Raw genomic sequence first — 16,223 nt, forward strand, 5'->3', positions numbered from 1 at the left:
GAAAATGTCTTTTGTAAGACTAAGATAGCTTTTTTGACCATTACACACATTACTGGACGTTCTTTTAACAAATCCTTCCTGTACACACACACACACATATACCATGTTAACACATTTTAGAGGTCAAAGTGCACTGCTGCTGCCATTGCAGCACAACTGAGGCAGAGGTGATTAGTTGGTCAATTATTTAAGGGAACCGTTAAGTTTGTGGCCATCATCAGTGTCTATCTTCAGGTAGTCTGACTCACCGGATGTAGGCTGTTGGGATAAGACTGCCATTGGCCAACTATTTCAGTCTGCGTGTTACCGTTTTGCAAGGGCACAGTCACTGCATCCTGGGCTTAGCGCTGTCCAAGACGATTGTGATTGGTTTAAAGAAATACAAACAAGCCAGAGCGTTTTTTTCTCCTGTCCCAGAATGATAATGGGTTGAGCTAGACCTTTCTCCGAAGTGTGGAGATAGGTCTGGCTATGTAAGCCAACTATTCTCCTATACTGGGCTGAGGACCACCATTAAGTTAGGGCGTATTGGATTGCTTTTTTTAGTGTTTAGTTCCCTCCCTCCACAGAGTGATACCTTTTTGCCCTCATTGCCATCCCAGCCTCGTAGATTGCTAACTGCAGAGCTGCTCCGGCTGGTGACTTAGAAAAGCCCTCCTCTGAGATGTAGTTTATCTTCAGGTAACCCCCCGGCCTATGCAGAGCCACTCCATGGAGGTGGGAGAAGAGCAGCGGTAAGTCACTTGTCAGCGTGTAGTGAGATACCAGCCTCAGCTCAGTGGGAATGTCTGTTTCCTCAGAGTACTCAAAAATGGCCGCCATGTATTTGGACATGTCCTGGCCCCTGGCTTTGGCTCGTCCCACCTCCTCTCCGACAAGTCTGATGGCTACATCAGAGCTGAAGGCGTTGGACCCAAAGTCCAGCCCTCTGTCTGCCTCATCTTTGTTGTCACCCTCTGGCTCTGGCTTAGGTCTGCGATTGAAGCCCCAAGAACAGATCACCAAGATAAAGTCGCTCTCCCGGATCTGACGGCAGTGCCAGGCCATACTGCCCTCCTCAGCCACGCTCAGAGAGTCCCACAGGTCCAAGCACACCTGGGAAGAACAAAGGAGAACACTGTCACGACAAAGTGTTCTAATAACACATTTTACACACCCCTATTTCATATTAAAGAAAAGATTGAAACACAGAAATTGTCAATATAATAATTAGCTTTGTAAGATGACAGTTATCCTTTTTTGTATTTCCGTCCTAGCCTTGTGGACAGTGGACCCTTGGGGGCTTACTGGGGTGGGGGGTGGGGTTTCCCATCCAGTCTACATGTGTTTTGTGGACTTGGAGAAGGCTTATGACCGTGTCCCCGGGGGGTCCTGTGAGGGGTACTGTGGGAGTATGGGGTCATCGGGGCCGTTGCTACAAGCCACCTGGTCCTTATATGTATATGTGTATATATATATATATATATACTGTATATATATATATATATAGTGCAAGCTGTATCTGTATATTCTGCACAAAAGTCAAATACGTTTTCGATGGGTGTCCCTTGTCACAGATTCTGTTTGTGATATTCATGGACAGGATCTCAAGGCACAGCCGGGAGAGGAGAGTGTTTGGTTTGGGGACTTCAGAATTGCTTCTCTGCTCTCTGCAGATGATGTGGCTCTGTTGGCTTCATCAGATTGTGACCCACAGCATGCACTGGGGCGGTTTGCAGCCGAGTGCAAAGTGGTCGTGATGAGAGTCAGCATCTCCAAGTCCGAGGACATGGTTCTCTCCTGGAAAAAGGTGGATTGCTCCCTGCCTGAGCAATCTGAGTTACTGCCTCAAGCAGGGAGTTCAAGTATCTCGGGGTCTTGTTCACAAGTGAGAGTAAAATAGAGCGTGAGATCGACCAGCGGATTGATGCGGTGTCAGCACTAATGCAGGTGTTGTATTGAACTGTTGTGGTGAAGAGGGAGCTAAGCCGGAAGGCAAAGCTTTTGATTTACCACTCGATCTACCTTCCAACCCCTAGCTATGGTCATGAGCTTTGGGTAAGGACCGAAAGAATGAGATTGGGTATACAAGCGACCGAAATGAGTTTCCTCATCAAGGTGGCTGGGGTCAGCCTTAGAGATAGGGGGAGGACCTCAAAAGGGATCCGAAGGGAGCTCGGAGTAGAGCCGCTGCTCCTTTGCATCGAAAGGAGCCAGTTGAGGTGGTTCGGGCATCTGATCAGGATGAATCCTGAGCGCCTTCCTTTGGAGGATTTCTGGACATGTCCAACTGGTAGGAGACCCCGGGTTAGACCCAGAACACGTTGGAGGGATTACATATCTCATCTGGCCTGGGAACGCCTCGAGATCTCCCTAGAAAACATTGCTAGGGAGAGGGATGTCTGGACCACCTTGGTTAGCCTGCTGCCACCGCGTGCCCGGCCCCGGATAAGCAGTAGAAAATGAATGGATGGATGTATTCATAATTTGTTTCTGCCTGTCCGATTCCACTGAATCAGCACACCTGTAGGAAAAGGCATTAGAGCCACGACATGTCATGTCCACTACCTGAGTGGCCATGTGTTGTTGTATGAAGGCCCCTAACTGCATGACAGCTTTGACATGAGCGGGCCCATCATAACTGCTGTAGCAAATCAGAAGACGAGGAGGGGTCAGCCTGTTTCTGGGCAATGCCATCACTTCCTCCTGAGTCCCGCTTTCTTGATGCTGCTTGATAACATCTGAATGGATGAAAATAAGAAATCTGGTTGTATTTCACATCATGCCAGTAATGGAAAAGACAGAACAGAGGTACAAGAAAGGTTCTCTGTCAAATGGTGTAAAATGGATTATTATCATGACTTATTTTGATTAGCTTTCATGAAATGCAAGCAGTGATTTTACATGAAGTATTTGGTTTGTCTTCGCACCTGGTTTTATGTCAAGTTTCTTCATCTGCAGCTTGGGCCTCCTCCTGGTGAGAGCAGCCAGTAAGACTACAAGTATGGCTACCACAGCCAGGCCCAGTGGAAGCATCAAAGCCCAGGAGAGAGTGACAGAGAGTTGCAAGGCACCTTCTGAGGAGTGGGGAGTTGTGATTACATGATAATTCAGTGACAGACCTTAAAGAAGTAGTTTGACATTTTGGAAAATGCGTTACTAATTACTGCCGAGAGTTAAAATGAGATGATTGATACCACTGTCATGCCTGTGTGCTAATTATGGAGCTAGAGCTGGGAGTAGATTATTTTAGTTTAGCATAAAGACTGGAAGCATAATAAGAATATTTCCCCAAATTCCAAAGTATTACTTAAAGGGATGAAAGACTGATGGGATTGATCACACATGTATTAAATATACACAGACTGTATTCATGGTCCAACAGACACTTAAATATTATATCACTTATATCTCCACAACAAAATGAAAAGAGAGGTTTGCATAGCACCTACTATGATGCATAGTGATTGTGTGGATCAGCAGCAATAAAACAACCTCCCCCACCTTTTTGAATGTGCATGACTTGAACACTGAATGTTTTCCTCACTGCATCCACTTCGTTAGCTGCAATCTGTGAAACAAGAAATGTTGAGCATGACAGTTCATTCTTGACCTTGTAGATTGACAAAATAAACTTCTTTTGGGGGCCACTTGGGGGCAGCGCAACAAGCTGTAAACAAAACACTGACACATCACCTTATAAAGTTGATATATCGACTGTGTTGGCTAACAGCCTATTTATCCAGAAGACATGGAGCAACATTAGCATTAATTTGGGGTTGTGATGATGAATGCAAGTCCAATATTCACTCTCCTTTTATCTCTGTTTTGCTCTCCACCAGCTCTTGAGGGGAAATATCTGGCTAAATGCTAAATGCCGATGGTTGAAAATTAATGCATAAAATATATAGATAGTCCATATAATACATATTTTTTGAGACTGGTATTTCAATATAATTTATTAAACACAAAGCCCCTGAGATTAGGTTGAAAACAGTTGTAGTTTTATATATTATGCAATCAGTGTTAAGGATAGAATAGTTATAATCCACTTTTATTTTACCTCACAAGTGTAATTGGTTCCTTCTTGAAGGCCATTCAGCTGATAGCTGTGATGAGTTTTGTTGTTGGTGGAATTCTAAGGAAATTAAATACAAGTATTCAGTTCACTTAATTATCAAATAGTTCCGTAATACACATAATAGAAGCAAGGCATTGGCAAAATATAAAGCTGCAGAAGTTGAAACAACTCACAGGTGTTATGTCTGTGTATTTCATTATGCCGTTTGCGTAACACAGTGAGAAGTAGCTTCTGATGCCCAGGTTCGGGGGAGCCAGGTTAAAGGTCACTATGATGGCAGTCCCTTCATGTTGGACCTCAATATATTTGGGATACCAGTCTACAACCAGACCATAAAATATTGACATGATGTCAAGCTGATCATAAGAAGAAACGGTAACGCTTCATTTTACAGGTCCGCAAATTTCATGATAAGTAGGTGATAATTACATGCATACATACATTTCAAGGAAAGTAATACGAAGTTAACTGATATCTAGATAGTTCCTACTAGCTAAACCCTGTTCCGTTGCCATCTCATCTGTCTCCGGTTCTGGTGCCCATTCCGGCGCCACTCCCCCACTGGGTCCCCCCACCCCGGACTTGAAAACCTTCTCCTCCTGCAGGGCCAAAGCTCCTGTGCTAGCTTCCAGACCCTTGTCGGTAGCACAGGGAAGACTTTGTTTTCCTCCTGGGCAGATCGACTTCAGGGCTAACCCCCTTCACTTTTACCCAACAGCTGGGAAGCAAAACGCAGGAATTTCTTGGTTATTGAAGAGCTGCAGCATTTATTCATGGATTGATAGATTTTCAGCAAGTTTAACTTTTGTGAAAAATCGAACCGCAACTGCTTATTAGGAAAGAGCACAATATAATTCTTAAATAATTTTGCAGTAATTTTGGACACATTTAGGGGTAATTTGGGGATAATTTCAAAGAAATTTCAAATACGTAACTTGCTAATTATCACCTACTTTCCATGAAATTTGTGGACCTGTAAATTGAAGCATTACCGAAGAAGGAAAACATTTATTGTTATACCAGACTTTATTTGGGAACTATGAGAAATTCTCACCTTTTTTGCACTGCTCAAGACCGTTCTTCTCTGCACATGCTGCAAAACCAGCGCATATTACTATAAATTCACCATTGTTTTGACAATAGTCTTACTGAAAGATATATGATGAAAAGGGCAAAGTTTAGAGAGCAGAGAGCTTTCTGGGGACAGAGCAGGAGATGTCATTATATGTACAGTAAATAAGCCAAGAGAAGGAGGGATTTAGATTTTGAAGGTTACCCTGAAGCAACCACAAAGTTCACTGAAACTGTGTGTGTGTGTGTGTGTGTGTGCTTTATGAGATAATATCTAGTCTAGAGCTTAAAGTAGTCTTACAGCGTGTGGAAAAGATCTTGCTGTGGTAGAACCTCTCCCACTCCTCAGGCACTGGCAGAGCCATGACGGTAACAGCATACTGGGACCCAAGGGAGAGGCCGGGGAAAGGGTCTGACTTGTACACCTGCAGAATTCAGTGGCAATTATGACTTCAAACACACTGCACACTTATCTGATAAGCTGAGATAAGAGTTTTTGACATATTCTTTATTAGTGGTTAAATAGAACGGCTTTCTCATACAAAGTCTCATATATATTGCTGTTATATATTATATATATTCATCCATCTATTTGCTATACCCACTTATCCTTGAGAGTCACAGGGGGGCTACAGCCAATCCCAGCTGACATATGTTTATCAACACTTTCCCCAAAGAATTGTTGAGTCGAGTTGCCATTTTATGTGATGTGACGTTGTGTGTTTTTGATTGAATTTGAACTTTTTACTTACTTTTTTGTAGGATGATTTGATTTGAGCATATGCAGATTTGGATATGAGACTTGGACTTGGTTATGGTCAGATTTGCCTCCCAGAGTACCAGAATACTAGTACAGAGTGGTCATTGCAGCCTGTAGCTCTGGTACTAACTTGTGGTTCTTTCATGAAACATTTACCATTAAATAGATATCACGTTTTTTAAAACATGATCCCTGTCTTTCATAGGCAACAATATGGTGTTTATGCATTGCAGTTCTTAAAAGTCACTTGTTGGTTTAACACTTGCTACACTTTAACAATTTCACACTTTTCTTTATTGTATGATGACGCCTCAAGGACATGTATGGATGTGTTAATGACCTTTGGTATGGTCCAGAATACTTAAATAATCTGTTGATTTCATGAGTCTGTTCTTAAAGCTGTGTTATTATTGGTTCTGTTAGTTAAATTATAAAGCTTGTATGTAAGGTGAAGCATGCTTTAGTGAAGTAATGCTAGATTAAAGCTGCATTTCATGTGTGATTTGTGCTATTTTCCAATGCTTTATGCGAATACATATTTCATATACATATTCTATAGGTGAGTTCAAATGCTCACCTATAGGACTCCATTAGAGATTGTCATTAAGTTGAGTTAAAAGGGTTAAAAAGTGGTATTTGAGTATAAATGATAGTAATGCTAATTCATTTTCAATCTAAAGCATATAATCCAAGGAAAATTGTAAAGCTATTGTGACATATTCCATCAGGATGTTAAAGTAAATGGACTCAAATGGTCTCACATATATAGTGCTTTTCAACCTTCATGGTTCCCACAGTTTTGGAGCTACAGCACTGTGTGTCATCTATAAAGGTTTTGTGAAGAGTTAGACCATCATTCAGCCAGGGATGCTATAGGACATAGTTTTTACATGTAAAACAATTAACACAATATACGTTATATTAACGTACATCACCCCTGTCCCCACTGCGTTACATTAACGCACCCACCCCCTACTGGACACTTTATCTGGACACTTTACTTTATTCTGGTCACTGCACTGTTGTTATTTATCTTATCTTATTTTTTATTTTTATTTTTATTCTTATTCTTATTTTAGCTTTTATATTCTACTTATTTGTTATCAAAACAATAGCACCTTCAGACCACAGCAAATTCCTTGTAATGTATGTTACTTGGCAATAAACAGTTTCTGATTCTGATTCTGATTCTGATTACAGAAACCGAAATGAAGCAGGTGGATAGCAACTTGTTGCCTAGTAATGGGCAAATTGCACTAATCTGTTTCTAATATGTCAGACATAAAATGCATCGTCGTGGGACATAGTGACGCAAATATCTCTTCTTTGAAACTGGCAGATTACATATAAAATTAGACAGATGAGTTGTGTACACAGGGTTGAGCAAAAATGATTTGTTTCAAAAACAAAATCAGCCCCATACAACCTATAGTTATCAAAATAAGGGTTATTAGAAACCTCACCGTTTTCATCGTTTACCAAGTCAAACACAGTAATGTGTGTTCCTTTCATTGGATTAAGTGTTAATGTGGTTTAAATGTATGCATGTGGAGTTCCCACCGTTGTGAGCATGTCCAATGGTGTATGGTGTCATAGTCCTTCAGGACATTCTCATAACAAAAGGCTAAATAACAGACTTCCTGTGACGTTGCCTCTCGTGTGATAATTACAGCTTTTGAATGATCTTGATGAGCTTGATAAAATCATAAGGGCATATTTTCAGTTTTTCTGAAGGATGATGTCACTGTTATCCCACCCAAAATATAACATAATTTCATAAACACCAGGTCATAATGTGAGAGTATGTCCAGAAGCTAAAAGATACTGGCTGCTGGTGTGTCTTCCCAGGGGAAAGTCTTTGGTCTTTGGGGTGGGAAAGATTTAAGATCCACTCCCTGATGAAATAATCTGTAATCAAAATGTAAATGTATTTATATTCAAAGTATTGCTTAGTTGTTTGTTGTTGAGAACTGCTTTTAACAAGAATTTGCGTTAAAAGTGGCATTCTAGGCAGAAAAAGAAGCACAGACCAAAGCGAGCGGGGCCCTTCCTACCCTTTGAGCATGTGAAGCCGGGATGGAGAGGTTACGGTGGAAGAGAAAGAGCTGACAGGCAACACCAGACCCTCCCAAAGCCTGGAGGGACACCTGAAAGCCTCGCAGGAAGGCGATGCCTGCAGCAAACACAAAAGGACAGCGTGAAGTCAGTGTCACGGACTCGGCAAGCCATCATCTAAGTTGCATACAAACTCCAAAGTCAAATGCATGTGTGTGCTGCTTGTGTTACACCAGTTCAGTGCATGCTCAATTAAACTTTTAACAAGAAAGTCTGTTATACTGTCACCTGTCAAAGCCTGGAATAATTCAACGAGCTGTCTCTCATACCTGTACTTAGAAGCATTCTCATAATGCAAGGCATAATTTTCGCCTTTCAAAAATAATTCACTGTATGTCACCTGAAGTAAATCTTCTTTATGTCAAACCCTGATATGACAAATTATTTGGGGGACGTAACTCCTGCCTGACATGGTATTTTAATTTCAAAACTGGCTACAGTCTTAAAAACTGACCAAACAACTGTATGACTTTCGCCCCAATTTAAAGACATGCTATGTATCCTTATCACAACCGCATACAGAAATTGGCTTTAGAATATAGGATGAGAGTATTTCGTTGTCAATCTGTATCAACATACCATAGTAACTGGGCTTCCAGGAGACAACCATTGTGTCATATTTGGGGTTTGGCTCATGTACAAACTCAATCTTCACATCATTTGGTGCTTGGACATAGTGCTGACAGATTTTAGGGTCTCCTTCTCCTAGCAACTCAAAACATGGCCATGGAATACAACCTGAGGAGAAATAACAATGACACATAGAATATCAAAGTGTTTTGCTGCAAAAGACATTCTCAGTACATGATGATTTCTTGACAGTGCACAAGTCAGCAATCAATACATTTCTGGATATCTAATATGAAAGGAAACAGGATGTTTTAGCAAGACCGGGCTACAGTCATGCTAACGGCTATGAGGTTGTACTTGTTAGCATGCATGGATAAGCGTAAATACAGTAAGATTGTTATTCACGTCGGCGGTAATGACTCCCGGTTACGCCAATCGGAGGTCACTAAAATTAACGTGGAGTCGGTGTGTTCGTTTGCAAAAACTATGTCGGACTCCGTAGTTTTCTCTGGGCCCCTTCCCAATTTGACCAGTGATGACATGTTTAGCCGCATGTCATCATTCAACCGCTGGCTGTCGAGGTGGTGTCCAGCAAACGATGTGGGCTTCGTAGATAATTGGCGGACTTTCTGGAGGAGACCTGGTCTGATGAGGAGAGACGGCATTCATCCCACTTTGGATGGAGCGGCTCTCATATCTAGAAATCTGACCGACTTTATTAGTGAACCAAAACCGTGACAACCCAGAGTCCAGACCAGGATGCAGAGTCGCAGTCCTACACGCTTCTCTGCGCTTCCATTAGAGCAGTTACCCACCCAAAACCCCATAATGACTGTGTCTCCCCCCCGACCACTTAAATTAATTCAATCAAAATTAAACAGGAGAGCAGTCATTAATAAAAACCTAATAAAAATTAAGACCACCACTGCTATAGGACAAAACAATAGGAAAATTAAGTGTGGACTGTTAAATATCAGATCTCTGTCATCTAAAGCTGTATTAGTAAACAAGCTAATATCAGATAATCATTTTGATCTACTGTGCTATTATTACAGCTATTATTACAGCTGTAACTACTATCATCAGTCATATTTCCATTATTATTATAATTATAGCTGCTATTTCTACTGCTAGTCCGTCTGTCGGTCTGTCTATCTGTGTCTTTATGTCTATCTCTCTCTCTGTCTCTTTCTGTCTGTCTGTCTGTCTCTCCCCCTCTCTCTTTCTCCCTCCCTCTCTATGTCTCTCTCTCTCTCCCTCTCTCTCTCTTTCTCAAACCCAACCGGTCAAAGCAGATGACCGCCCACCTAGAGTCTGGTTCTGCTTGAGGTTTCTGCCTCTTAAAAGGAAGTTTTTCCTTGCCATTGTCGCCAAAGTGCTTGCTCATGGTGGGAACTGTTGGGTCTCTGTAATAACATTATATTATTATTATTATCAAAGTGTTTTTATTGAATTTTCTGTTCAAACAACAAACATCCCATTCAAAAAAAAAAAATAAATAAAATAAAAAAAATAAAATAAAATAAAATAAAAAAATAAATTAAAAAAAAGACAGCAGGACTCAAAACATACATCTCAAATACAGGTCTAAACCACAGACAAAACAGTAACAAGACATACCATACTAATATCAGACATCAGACATACCCATCACCCATGTGGGAAGGGAAGGGAAGGAGGGGGGGGGGGTCAAAAGCTGCCATCTATGTTGGGGCTAATTAGAACTCATGTTCAAAGTAGGAAATAAAAGGCTGCCAGACCGTAGAGTACTTCTTAGTGTTGCCCTGCAAGGTGAATCTAATATGTTCTAATTTAAGGTGTGCCATCACCTCTTCTACCCATCGTTTATGGGATGGCGGTGTCGCCTTTATCCAGTTAAGTAGGATCAATCTCCTAGCCAGCAATGAAGAGAATGCTATTGTTTTCCTTTGAGAGATTGTTAGTGGCGCTTCCCTTGGTGTCACACCAAAGATGGCTGTCAGAGGGCCGGGCTCTATATCTTTGTTATAGATTGACGAGAAAGTTCTAAAAATTCTGGCCCAGAACTCTTTCAGCTTGGGACAGGACCAGAACATATGACCTATATTGGCTGGCACCTGTTTACATCTAGGGCAAGTCGGATCAGCCCCCTGATACATTCTTGCCAGTTTGTCCCTTGAGAAATGAAGTCTGTGTAAGACCTTAAACTGTATCAATCCATGTCTAACACATACAGAAGAAGAGTGTATTAGTTCCACTGCCCGTCTCCAGTCAACATCTGATATGTCCAATTCTAACTCTTCCTCCCACTTCCTTTGTAAGATATCAAGGGATGGGGAAGCCACCTTCTGGATGCTCACATAGAGCGTGGAAACCGTCCCTTTAAGAGTTGGATTCATGTCTAGCAGCCCATCTATCCATCCACTCCGCGGCAACTCAAGGGATGAGGCGAATGTCTTTTTCACAAAATCTCGAACCTGAAAATATCTTAAGTAATTCGTCTTTGAGGGGATTCCATATTCCTTCTCCAACTGAGCAGCAGACATGAAAACACCACCTTTAAAAAGATTTTTGACGCATTCCACCCCAGCTCTATACCATTCCCTAAATGCTGTTCCCCCAAGGGCCGGGGAGAATAAGTGATTGCCATAGACGGGAGCAGACAGGAGGGCGTTTCTATTTTTAAAATGTGTTCTGAATTGGACCCAGATTTTGATAGAGTCACATACAACAGGGTTGTTTGTGTAAAGGTGTTTGCTTAAGGGCAGAGGAGCGCAGACCAGGGAGCATAGGGACACCGGGCTAGATGCATATCTTTCCATATGTACCCACACTGGAGTTTCATCGTCATCCAACTTTGAGACCCAAAACAACACCTTATGTATATTAGCAGCCCAATAATAGTGCATATAATTTGGTAGGGCCAGGCCTCCCTCTTCCCTCTGTCTCTCAAGGAACTCCCTTCTTATCCGGGGGACTTTTTTTTCCCAGATAAAGGTGGATGTACATTTATTCAGTTCTTTAAAAAATGACTTCGGTATGAAAATTGGTACCGTCTGGAATAAATAGAGGAACCGTGGCATTATGTTCATTTTAACAGAATTTATCTTCCCTGCTAATGATAGGGGGAGGGATGACCACCTTTCCATATCTAATTTTGCCGTATCCAATGTTACTTTAAAATTATGATTAAATAAATCTTTATACCTCCTTGTTACATTGATACCTAAATAGGTAAACTTATCCTTATTTGTTGTAAAGGGATAGGCCTGGAATGAAAGTTTCCTCGCCTGTTTATTAATTGGGAAAAGGACACTTTTTCCCAGGTTAATTTTATAACCCGACACCCTCCCATAGTCTTCGATAATACCAAGAGCTACCGGGATGTTCGTGACAGGATTCGACAGGAAGAGGAGGAGGTCATCAGCGTATAAAGACAACTTATGAATTTGCGTGCCCCTGTGTATTCCCCCGAGCTCAGCAGCATGCCTCAGCATTATTGCGAGGGGCTCAATTGCCACATCAAAGAGCATGGGCGACAAGGGGCAACCCTGCCTTGTCCCCCGAAACAGAGGAAAAGGTTCAGATATTATATTGTTTGTTCTTACCATAGCCTGGGGGTTCGCATAAATTATCTCAATCCACGAGCGAAATTTAGGACCGAATCCGAATCTCTCGAGGGCCGTGAACAGATAGAAATACTCTATTCTATCAAAGGCTTTGTGGGCATCCAGGGAGATCACAATCTCAGGCTCAATGTTATCTTCAGCAGTGTATATCACATTAAACAAGCGACGGAGATTACTGGAAAGTTGTCTACCAGCAACAAACCCTGTCTGGTCAGGATGAATTATTTTACTTATAACAAGCTCAATCCTAGCCGCCAATATTTTGGCCAATATCTTATAATCACAGCCAAGTAGACTCACTGGGCGGTATGATTCACATTTAAGTGGGTCTTTATTTTTCTTAAGGAGTACAGAGATCAAAGCCTGTGACATTGTTTGAGGCAAAGCTTTTTTATCAAGGACCTCCCTATATACTCCACAAAGCAGGGGTATCAGTTTAGAAGCGAATGTTTTATAAAACTCACTTGGGAACCCATCAGGGCCCGGCGCTTTGCCTGTCTTCATATTCCGAATCGCATTCTCTATCTCCCTAGCCGTCATGGGTCCCTCTAATCTATCCCTATCTGCGTCATCTAGGGATGGTATTTCCAGATTTTCAAAAAAATTTTTCACTCGTTCCTTGTCATCTGTTTCTGAAGTATACAGATCCTTATAAAAAGATTTAAATTGGTCGTTAATACCCTTCTGATCTATAATTTTGTTTCCCAGGTTATCTCCTATCTGTACTATCCTGCCAGCAGCTGCTGATTGCTTCAACTGGTAGCTCAGGAGCTTACCCGCACGCTCACCATGCTCATAGAGATCCTGTCTTGACCTAAGATATAGATCCTCCTCACATTGACTTATCAAGACATCATATTCAGTTTGGAGCAAAATCCGCTTTCTATGTAGCTCCTCAGAGGGAGTCATAGAATTTGCCAGGTCAACTTCTTTTATTGCTTTTATTAATTCCGTGGTACGTTTCATCTTTCTCTTCCTTTCACCAGCACTGTATGAAATTATTTGTCCTCGTAAATAAGCTTTTAAGGATTCCCACAGAGTGCCATTACTTATATCAGGGGTATCATTAAGTTCTAAGAAAAAGACTATTTGCGAGTTTATGAATTTTGTAAAATCATCATCTGCCAATAGCCTGCTATTAAGGCGCCACATTCTCTGAGGTGGCGTATTCTCAGGAAAGTGAAGTTTCAACATGACCGGGCTGTGATCAGATATTACTATACCAGTGTATTCTACATCTGTTACTATAGAAGTCAGTTTATTATCTAATAAGAAATAGTCAATTCTAGTATATGTTTGATGTGGTGGGGAGTAAAAGGAGTACTGTCTGGAGGTTGGGTTTATGAATCTCCATGGATCAAACACACCATATGCTTTACAAAAAGAGTTAATGCATTGTGCTGATTTACTTAATACATTGGATGTTGGGCTAGAGCGGTCCAAGGTTGAGTCTAGGACACAGTTTAGGTCTCCCCCTAGAATCAGATTATGAGCGTCCAAATTAGGCAGTAATGAGAATAAGTCCTTAAAAAATTGAACATTATCCCAATTGGGTGCGTATATGTTTGCCAACACCACTGGCATATTGAATAATTTTCCAACCACAATAACATATCGACCATGTTTATCTTTTATAGTAGTTGTTTCTACGAATTGTACATTCCTGTGTATAAGGATGGCCACTCCTCGACTCTTACTATTGAAATTTGAGTGATAAATCTGATTGAATCCCCCCCTACAAAGCTTGAGGTGGTCCTTGTTCAACAAATGCGTCTCCTGTAAGTAAACTATCTCCGCTCCCTGGTCTCTCAAATGCGAAAATATCTTACTCCGTTTAGCCGGCTTATTGATCGCCCTTACGTTCCAGCTCATCAATTTTGTGTCCATTCTGCTCGCATCCATGTTTGGTGCCATGTCAGGAGTCCGCAGCCCGGAATCACCATTGCACCCCTATGATACCCACTTTCCGGATCACACCTTGAAGATTTGGCAGCAAAAACAAAAAGGTTAAAAGGAGAGGGTCTGGGGAGGGAGGGGGGGGTGTCACACACACAGACACAGCTAACACATAACACATTACATATATGAACGCTAACACAGTGCTCTTTAACGAGCTCTCTTGTGGCCAACCGGTCCATCATCCTCCTACACACCAAGCCTACCGTGTGCGGCTCCGTGTATATCACCCCCTAACCTTAAAAGTATAACATCACCCCTTTGACTTAATCACCTCATGGGAAAAACAAACAGAGGGAGCTCTCAAGAGCAAGATCCTAAATAATGTAAAATATTAAAAATAGAAATAAAAGGCAATACCATAGGCAGTAGGCAACAATAGCCAAGGGGGAAAAATCAATTCTTAAACCTTGAATAAGACAAAACAATAATATGACAGGGCAACCGTAGCTCCTAGGATGGGATGAGAATTATATATCTATATACAAAGAAAAAAAAAAAATATATATACATACACCCAGCAATATATGTGAGTGCATGTGCATATCCCCACTTAAATACACACTGAAACAAATATTTCTTTGTCAATATTGTCAAATCTAGTCAACAAAATCCTGCTTGCAGTAGTCATCCCATTTCAACAGTGTAAGCATGTGTACATTTCTACTTAGCCAAGCTGAAACCAGTCTATATGCTTCACCCAGGGTTCAGTTTCTTCTTGATGTAATCCACGGCGTCTTTTGGGCTCTCGAAGATTTTCGTTTGCCCTCCTTCTGGCGTAATCACCAGGGTTGCCGGGTAACGCAGCCCATATCTGATCCCCGTGCAGGCCCGCAGGAGGCTTCTTGCTTCTTTGAAGGCTGCTCTCTTACTGTTTACCTCCTGGGTGTAGTCCGGGAAGATGTGAATCTGTCCGCTCCGACCCTCCGGTGTTCTCTCCATTTCTCTCGCCTTCTTCATTATCTCCTCTTTCTCTGTAAAGTAGTGACATCTCACGACGAACGCTCTCGGCGGAACTCCGTTCCCGTCTCGTCTCGCGCCGAGTGTCCGGTGTGCTCGATCAAGCGTCGGTGTTACTGCTAGTCCCAACTTGTCTTTCAGCAAGCCCGCCATAAAGTCTGACGGCTTTTTGCCCGTCTCGGCCCCTTCTCTTACCCCCACGACACGTATGTTGTTGCGTCGTGATCGTGCCTCGAGGTCTTCACTCCGTCCCCTCAGCTTCAGTACCTCCTTCTCCATTTCTTTCAGTTTTGTCTCAATGTTGGTTATGCTGTCAGACTGACCATTCAATATTTCATCCACCTCTTTTTTCCGTTCGTCCATCCTATTAGCCAAACTGCTAGTATGATCGCTAATCAGCCTCACCTCCCCACGTAGCAACTCAAACTGAGCTTTAGCATTCTCTTCCACGCTCCTAGCCCATTTTTCCATCTCGGCCTTCGTCTCTTTCCTTCCTTTCTCTACTTCTTCTTTGCACCTCACGATCTCGGTCTTTGTCTCCTCCCTGTATTTCGTATTCTCAACGTTGCCGTTTTTAATCTCGGACATCATATCCTTAGCCCACTGAGGCATGTCGTCGGCACGTGTTAGGCTAATATCACCCTTGCTAGCCGAGGAGGTCAAGTTGCTAACCACCGGCGGCTTTTCTCCGCCCGTTCGAGTCGATCTGGAGGTCATTTTCGGTCGTAAACTGCACTGAGAACGCACTCGTTCACTCCCAAAACAGAATCTTATTCGTCCAGCCCCCCCAAAATGATACAAATATGGCGATATTAATATTTTTGACTACTTTTACACGGAGCCTCCGCACACACGTCTTCACACGGCAAAGCACATCCGGAAGTCTTCCTGTAATAACATTATAAAGAGTCGGTCTAGACCTGCTCTATTTGTAAAGTGTCATGAGATGACTTTTGTTGTGATTTGGCGCTATATAAATAAAATTGAATTGAATTGAATTGAAAAGAAATATTTCATTAAGAATATCTGTCCTAAATGATGATCTGCCAGATCTCATGCTTGTTAGTGCTGCAAAGCTGTCAGATGCAATAACAGTGTTATTTATTTCCTTCTCTTCTATCCA

General features: G+C 42.0%; 1 protein-coding gene across 1 annotated transcript; it reads right to left on the minus strand.

The window, feature by feature from the left end:
• Positions 1 to 213: 213 nt before the first annotated feature.
• On the minus strand, positions 214 to 15,253 carry LOC139307137 (interleukin-17 receptor D-like). Its single transcript, XM_070931019.1, has 11 exons — positions 15,013 to 15,253; positions 8,586 to 8,744; positions 7,946 to 8,064; positions 5,433 to 5,556; positions 5,115 to 5,153; positions 4,234 to 4,379; positions 4,043 to 4,117; positions 3,484 to 3,550; positions 2,910 to 3,056; positions 2,548 to 2,720; positions 214 to 1,095 (listed from the first exon to the last, which is right to left on the minus strand). The coding sequence occupies exons 1-11, from the start codon at positions 15,251 to 15,253 to the stop codon at positions 550 to 552; spliced, it is 1,836 nt and encodes a 611-aa protein (XP_070787120.1). The 3' UTR covers positions 214 to 549.
• Between the last annotated feature and the right edge of the window lie 970 nt (positions 15,254 to 16,223).

The sequence above is a fragment of the Enoplosus armatus genome (assembly GCF_043641665.1).
Source record: "Enoplosus armatus isolate fEnoArm2 chromosome 16 unlocalized genomic scaffold, fEnoArm2.hap1 SUPER_16_unloc_2, whole genome shotgun sequence".
NCBI lineage: Eukaryota > Metazoa > Chordata > Actinopteri > Centrarchiformes > Enoplosidae > Enoplosus > Enoplosus armatus.